The 7520-nt window shown below is 52.9% G+C and overlaps 1 protein-coding gene across 1 annotated transcript; it reads right to left on the bottom strand.

The window, feature by feature from the left end:
* Positions 1 to 659: 659 nt before the first annotated feature.
* Positions 660 to 7224, bottom strand: LOC134554384 (perilipin-3-like). The gene is made up of 9 exons (XM_063404928.1): positions 7197 to 7224; positions 3930 to 3997; positions 3013 to 3202; positions 2679 to 2761; positions 2200 to 2455; positions 1490 to 1689; positions 1227 to 1355; positions 784 to 1127; positions 660 to 708 (listed from the first exon to the last, which is right to left on the bottom strand). Exons 1-9 carry the CDS (start codon positions 7222 to 7224, stop codon positions 660 to 662), a joined length of 1347 nt encoding a protein of 448 aa, XP_063260998.1.
* Positions 7225 to 7520: the final 296 nt, after the last annotated feature.

The raw sequence follows: 7520 nt of genomic DNA, 5'->3' as shown, positions 1-7520 counted from the left end.
CAGAGCTTTTCCTCTCCAAGTCCCACAGGCACTGGCCCATCAGCCCAACCCACAGCATTTCCTGGCCAGTCTGAGGGCACTGGGCTCCCCAGCCTCTTTCAAAAGGAGGTGGGCACTGCCCTGGAAGAGCTCTGAGCTCCCCAGAAAGCCTGGTCAGGAGAGGGCAGTGCTGGCAGCAAGGGTCTGCCACCCACACCTGCCACCCCACCAACCTGAAACCTGCTCCAGGCTGCAGCAGACAAATGCAGGAAGAGAATTTGGCCTTGGAAGAGCAATGCCAAGGGGTGCCAGGGCTCTGGCAGCTCTCCCAAGCACAGGACAGTGCCAGCAGGGCACATTTTGCCTCCAGGCTTGGGAGAGAGAAGGAATTACAGCTTCCCAGGACAACATTGGTGCTGGTCCAAGAGCCTTCCTGTACCACTGGCTGCTCTCCCCGCATCCCTGAGTGCACAGTGGGATTCCATCAAGGAAGGGGTGGGAAGAGCACAGCTCACACTGAGCAATACTCCCAGTCCTTGTCCAAGAGAGACCAGAGACAGGGGTTTTGTATGCAGCAGTTTTATTTTAAGCAGTTATGACCCAGTACAAGCAGCTTTTAGGAAGACAAATCTTTACACTTACTGAGAGTTTAATGCCAACTGCAATTATTGTTTTATCCTTTATGTGGGGGTGCTGGAGGTTTCCAGGTGCCCAGCTCCTGCTGCCTCTGCCTCCTCCTCCTCTTGGGAGGACTGATCCTTCCTCTCCTCCTCCTCCTCAGAGGACTGATCCTTCTTCTCTTCCTCCTCCTGGAAGGTTTGATCCTTCCTCTCCTCCCTGGGGGAGAAGGGTCCCACCAGCCAGGACAGAGGAGCGTTGTTCTTGAGGTAGTGCAGCAGCTCCTCCATGTGCTCCTGGATCACAGCCAGCTCCCTCTGGCTCCGTGTCAAGACACTGCTGGACAAATCCTGGAAGGAGCTCGCCACGGAGAAGGCAGTGTGCAGCTCTTTGATGGCACTGAGGGCCTGCTTGAGCTTGTCCTGCAGGCTGCAGGGAAGGCCCTGGATGGCAGCCACCAGCCCACAGCAGGTGAGGTGCAGCTGCTGGGTGATCCTGCGAGCCATCAGCAGGGTCAGACACTCCATCTCCTGGGAGGAGGCAGGAAGGACACGATCAGGAATGAGTCACTTAAAAGACAAAAATCAAGGGGATGCCCAGAGCCCTTTGCCTCCTCCCCAGGCTGGTACCTCTGGCTCTGCAGGGCTTTCATCTCCACTCTCTGTGAGATACTTCCTACTCCAGTCCAGCCACATCCGGTAGAGTTTCTCCTGCCCCTCCTGCAGCTTTTGATTAAATCCTTGCTTAAACGCCTCAATCTGTGGCAGGGGAAGATCAGAGTGCCAGGACAGACAGATCAGCCGGGGAACTGCAAAGCTCCTCAGCACAGCAGTGAAGCTGAGACAAGATCAGGGCTTTGGTCCCCTCCTTCCTGGGGCTGGGCTCTACCTACCAGCTCGAGGATGCAGTGGAGCTGTGCCAGGGCCCCCTGCATGCCCTGCCAGACCTGCTGGATCCTGGCTGTGGAGTGCAGGTGGGCAAAGAGGCGAAGCTCCTCTGAGAGAGAGCCCAGGCGCACAAAGTACCTCCTGTGGCGGCGCTGCTGCTCCAGGGGCAGCACATCCATGCCCTCCTCACACACGGCCAGCTGGGCTGGGGACACAGGCAGGGCTCAGTCACAGGGGCACAGCACAGGAGAGCCCACACCAGCTGCCAGGCACCCTCCAGTGTGGCACTGCCAAAGGGTGCCCAGAGAGGCTGGGGCTGCCCCATCCCTGGGAGTGCCCAAGGCCAGGCTGGAGAGGACTTGGAGCAGCCTGGGATGGAGGAAGGTGTCCCTGCCCATGGTGAGAAGCCCCAAATGAGCTTTGAAGTGCCTTCCAATCCAAACCATTCTAGGATTCTCTTCTTCCCGAATGTGTACACACGGGGAAAATTAAAGGAAAATCCTTTAGCTCAGAAATCCAGAAACAGGGCAAATCAAAGGTACACCTTCTCTATATTAACTGGGGACAAAAGGGCTTGTTTGTGTTTCTGCAGATTTAGAACCCAGGTGGATTCCAGCAAATCAACCCCATTCCAGAGTAGTGGGGTGAGGAATGGGCCTGACCATCCCCAGTCCAACAGTTCCCACTTCCATAGCCACAGCCACCCTTTCCTTACCTAACTCCTCATTTCCAATAGGGAGAGAGTCATCTTCTGCTCTCCCCAGCACATCCTCTGCCCCACAGGCACCCGTCTGTCCCGCTGCAGGCTCCAGAGCCAGCCCAGCAGCACCAGTCCCTGCGGGTCTGGCAGCCCCCACGCTGCTCTGCAGAGTGTCCTTGGTGACCTCCAGCACCTCCAGCACTCTGCTGCTCACAGCCTCCTTCACCTCAGCCACTTTGGATGACACCAGCTCCTTTGTGTCAGAGAGAATCTGGAGAACAGGGGGAATGGCAGATCATGGAGTGGGTTGTGTCTCACCCTGAAATCCTGGACTGCACCAAGAGGACAAACAGCAGTGGCAGAAAAGTGTTTGCTCTGGTAGCAACCTGCATGACACACTCAGGTGGGTGAGCCTACATCACTCCCCAGCTTAGAAAACCCACAAGAGCCAGGCCCCTCTGCCTGCCAGGGACAGCCCAGCCTTTAATTCTTACCTGTTCCACTGGCTTTTGAAGGAGTGGCAGCTTCTCCCCCAGTTTATCCAAGCCCTTGGAAGCATACTGACTTGCTGCAGCAACTGAAGAGAGAACCAAAAAAAAGTGTCAAAACCTGGTTTTCTGCAATTTCACCTCAAGTTCCACCTTGCAAAAATCAGTTTTAGGAAAGTCAGCATCAGAGCCAGTCCCTGACTCTCCATCCCATTGCTGGGATTAGGGCCCAGCTTTGTCCAGGGGTTGTCCTTTCACTATGGCAATGGAGAGGTGCATTTCCTCATCCCAGGACCCCTCCCAGGTGTGGAAGGAGCCAGAGCCCCTCCCAGGGATTTACCGTGGGGCTCCAGGGTGGCCAGCACTGGCTGCACACAGCTGGCCTGGGTCACACTCTGCACTCCCTTCTCTGCAGCAGCACACACAGAACTCAGGTAGGGGTGGCTCTCCTTGGTGGAGGTGTAAGCTGCAGAAACCACGTCACAGGCAGAGCTCACCAGGCTCAGATTGGCCACCTCCTTCACTGCAGCCTGCAAGAGCAAAGAAAAGTGCAGCCTCAAAGCTCCAAACGTGGCCCAGAGCAGTTCTGCCCTGAAATTCCATGTTTGGGAGGAATTGCCACCAAATCACCTGGCCTAGCCAAGGGAGAAACTCCTGCCTTGCTCACACATTTAATTAAATCCATAACTCAGTCATGACAAGAGCTGAGGAGCTTTGGCATTAATGATGGTCCACCCCAGGGAAACTTTCCTCCAGCACAAAGAACAACCAAGTTTGGAGGCAACCTCAATTCTTCTGCCACATACGCATCTCCAGTTCACCTGGAAGGGTTGCTTGACAAGCCAATGTCCTAAGAAAAGCTCCACCAGCCAGGACTGGGCTGGTTTTAAGCTGACAGACCCCACCCTTGCCTGCACAGATGCTGCTGGTCACAGGAGCAGAGCAGGAGCAGCAGGTCTCAGGGAGGCTGAAAGATTGGAGTCTTTCCTTGGGAGCACTGCTTGCCAGGAGCCAGGATCCTGAGTTAGGGAAACAGCTTTCCTAGTCAGGAACCAGGTAACTTTTCTGAGCCTAAGAGGTTACAGGGACTTGAGATCCATGTCTTTGTCTGTGTTGTCACCCAGAAGCTGCAGGGCACAGCCTGAGCAGAGCAAAGTCCCATTTTGGGGGGCTCAGCTCCCCTGAGCCACAGCAGGGCCAGCACCTCACCCTGCACCCAGGGGCTGCCCCTCCTCACACCCCACAGAGAGCACTGACCTCCTGTTCTTCCTCTGGGGAGCTCTGGGCAACCTCCTTCTCCTCAGGCACAGCAGAGGCCATGGCAGCTGGAATGCAAGAACACCAAGGCTCCAGGAAAAGATCCCCTTCCAAGGGGACACTTCACTCTAGGGTCATAAAAGAGAGAAGTTCCCTTACTGCCTGTTCAGGGGAAACCCCAAAACAGCCTCCTAGGAGGGGGGTTCTGTGCCACTTGCAAATCTGCCTGGTTTCAAGTTTAAGTTCCAGGTGGTTTGTGATAAAGGAACAAGGAGAACATTCTTTCCTCACCCTAGAGACCAAATATTATTAACATATTTAGGGGAGGCACAAGGTACTCCCTTCCTCTGATGCCTTAGGATTTTAGATTTTCTTTTTTTTTCATATATTTGCAATCCTGCAATTCTGTACTGTATAACTCTAAACCCCACACACAGTGCCAGCTGCTGCTTTTCCCATTTTGGTCAGACACAACAATTCCTCTCCTGGGAATCAAGGGCACCTCCCTGCCTCAGGCCCTGAGAAAGGTAAACTAAAGTGAGTTGGGGGAGCAAACTGGAGGTAAATGACTTCATTACCTGAAGCTGTAATTGGGAGATGAACCCCCAGTGTACAAATGGGCCAAACTTATCAAAGTGTGAAAACCTGTGACCCCCGGGTCCATTTTGGGTGCAGAGCCAGAGGAGCTTTGTCTTCCTGAAATGTACCTGCCGGCCCTTCAATAAATAGAACTGCTTTTTATTCCCTTAATTTTCCCCAGCCTCTGTTTTCAGGTAGCCCTAGAAAAGACATCACCTCCCCACCAAAGCCTCAAGAAATCCTTGACTAAAAGAAACAATAACAGCAGAACTGAGGAGAAACAGAGCCCAAGGGCCTGCCCTGCTGCCAACACACCCCAACACCTGAACATTCCTGCTGCAAATTGCAGAACAGCACCTTTTGTTTACCTGTGGGAGGTGAGCAGACCACCAGCAAGGGAGAACCAGGAACCCACGATGCTCCAGCAGCACCTCCTGCCTTTTTATAGTGCCTGGGATGGGGCAAGGTGGGACCCTCAGGGACTGACAGGTCTGGGAAGGAGCCAGGACCTGTCCTGGCCAATTAGGGGGGAACAGGGCTCCTTAATTACTCTGCAGTTAGGCAGGTACACCTGGGCCTGTGCAAAGCAGCCTCACTTGGAGGCCTCCATTTCATCAGCAATGACTATGAGAACATGTGAAAGCAGTTTCTTATTCCTGCAGGAATATTTAATGATTAATCATGTTCCTAGATTAGGGACGAGTTATAAAATTTTGGGTTATTGAAGGGGAACTTAATTTCTAAGTTTGTCTTAAGTGCCATAATGCTTTGCCAAGCAGGTTCAGTGCTCTCTGACCAGCTGTCTACAGTTCTCCTTTTGGAATTTGAATCTCCCTGGATTCTGAACACAGCAAATAATTGAGTTTATTTATTTGTTTGGTTGTTTATTAAATTTTTTTTTCTGATTGCAGACACTAAGTACCAAAGATCACCATTTTTACACTAAATATATGGCTTTATCTGTGCTTTCTCAGGCACATCTAATGGTAAACTCAGTGTTCGAAAAAGGAAAAAACCACTTTGGAATGGCCCTGGCTGCACAAAGATCATAGTCTCACAGCATGATCACTCCATGATCCTTGTGGGGTCTCTTCCAGCAGAGGATATTCCATGATCCTCTGAATAAGAAAGGGCATGGGAAGAGGCCAAAATAGTCATTGGCTGCACCTTTTCCCCATAATCTACACTATTTCAGCCAAATTATCAGCATTATAGATTGGTTCTCACCTGGGTCACTCTGCAGCCACAACCTGCTCAGGGGCTGCCTCTGTGTGTGTGGCTGGGGTGTTTCTCTCCACCCATTTGGAAGGAAAGACACCAGCCAAGGAGAGAGAGGTGCTGTGGTGCAGGGAGGGCACAAGCTGTGTCCTACCTGGATAAAACCTGGCATTCAGAGCCCAGCACAGCCTGTGTGCACTGCATTCCCACCTGGATAAACCCTGGGATTCAGAGCCCAGCACAGCCTGTGTGCACTGCATTCCCACCTGGATAAACCCTGGCATTCAGAGCCCAGCACAGCCTGTGTGCTCTGCATTCCCAGAGGAAGAGCAGACTCAGCTCACCCCACTGCACCTTCAGAGGAAAACTGCCCCTGCTACAGGATCATCTCTGCTCCAACAGAACCACATCTGGCACTGCAGGAGGGCTGGACTGGGCTGCTGCCAACCCCCTGAGCAACAGGGAGTCAGGCTGTGTTCTGACTCTGTCAGTGTTTCTAGGATTTCTTTTTTTGCTTGGTTTTTTGTACTACTACATTTGTATATTTTTTTTTAATATTCCTGGTAAAGAACTGTTATTCCCGTTCCCATACCTTTGCCTAAAAGCCCCTTAATTTCAAAATTATAATAATTCAGAGGGAGGGGGTTTACATTCTCCATTCCAAGGGAAGCTCCAGCTTTCCCTGGCAGACACCTGTCTTTCCAAACCAAGACACTGTGTGTAAATCCTGGGCAGTATTGATGGGAGGTGACTCCAACAGGTCCTGGCAGCTGTTGGTGCTGGAGACATCGGTGACTCCACCAGCTTGGTCAGTCCCAGAGGTGCCCGTTCGGTCTGTAAATTAATCACCCTTCCTGTGCTGATGGCTGCAGTGGTGTCTGAAGCCCACAGAGCTCCTGTGGAAGAGCAGGAGCAAAGCCTGTGGATGCTGTATCCATGACAACAGCTCCTGCCATCCACCTGCAGTTAGCAGTGGCCAGCCCAGTGCTGAGGATGGGAATGGCAGGGCTGGAGCACTGGGCTGGCCTTGGGGACGGTGGGTCTGAGTCTGCAGCCCTGCCAGCTGCCTGTGGAGTGACTTTGTCTGAGCCTGTTGGTTTTTGTGTCTCAGCTTTACAAGGGTGTCCATGATTTTGGCCTTTTTCCACAAAAGGCTTTGGGACCCGCTGGTACAAAGTGCCAGGCGAGGGCTGGGGTTACTGATAACAAACTCCACACTCACCACTAGGAAAGCATGTCCTGCTCAAGTCACAGCCCTCTCAGCCAGGGAAATAAGAGTTTCCCAGAGCAGATCTGGCCAGCACAAATTGCCAAATCCTTGGATTTGCTCCCCTCAGGGAGGAGGAGGCACAGGCAGTCTCTGATGTGGCAGAGTTGTTGTGCTGGAGCTCCGCTCGAGGTGAGAGCAGAGCTGCCAGGAGGTCAGGCTGGGCTCTGCTCTCCAGCCCATCCAAATCCTTCTCCAGATACCTGGGGGAAACACATCCAGCAAGGTCATGGAACCTTCTGGAGTGGCTCCAGAGCAGGCACAGAGGTGATCAGAGGGATGGAACAGCTCTGCTGTGAGGAAAGGCTGAGAGAGCTGGAATTGTTCAGCCTGGAGAAGAGAAGGCTCTGGGGTGACATAATTACAGCCCTGCAGGACCTGATGGAGCCAACAGGAAAGATGGAGAGAAACTACTGAGAAAGGCCTGGAGTGACAGGACAAGGGGGAATGGCTTCACACTGAAAGGGAGTAGGTTTAGATTGGATATTGGGAAGGAATTGTTCCCTGGAAGGGTGGGCAGGCCCTGG

This window comes from Prinia subflava, chromosome 8 (genome assembly GCF_021018805.1).
Source record: "Prinia subflava isolate CZ2003 ecotype Zambia chromosome 8, Cam_Psub_1.2, whole genome shotgun sequence".
NCBI lineage: Eukaryota > Metazoa > Chordata > Aves > Passeriformes > Cisticolidae > Prinia > Prinia subflava.
The sequence above is the reverse complement of the archived record's forward strand: the minus strand, read 5'-3'. Positions and strand labels throughout refer to the sequence as shown.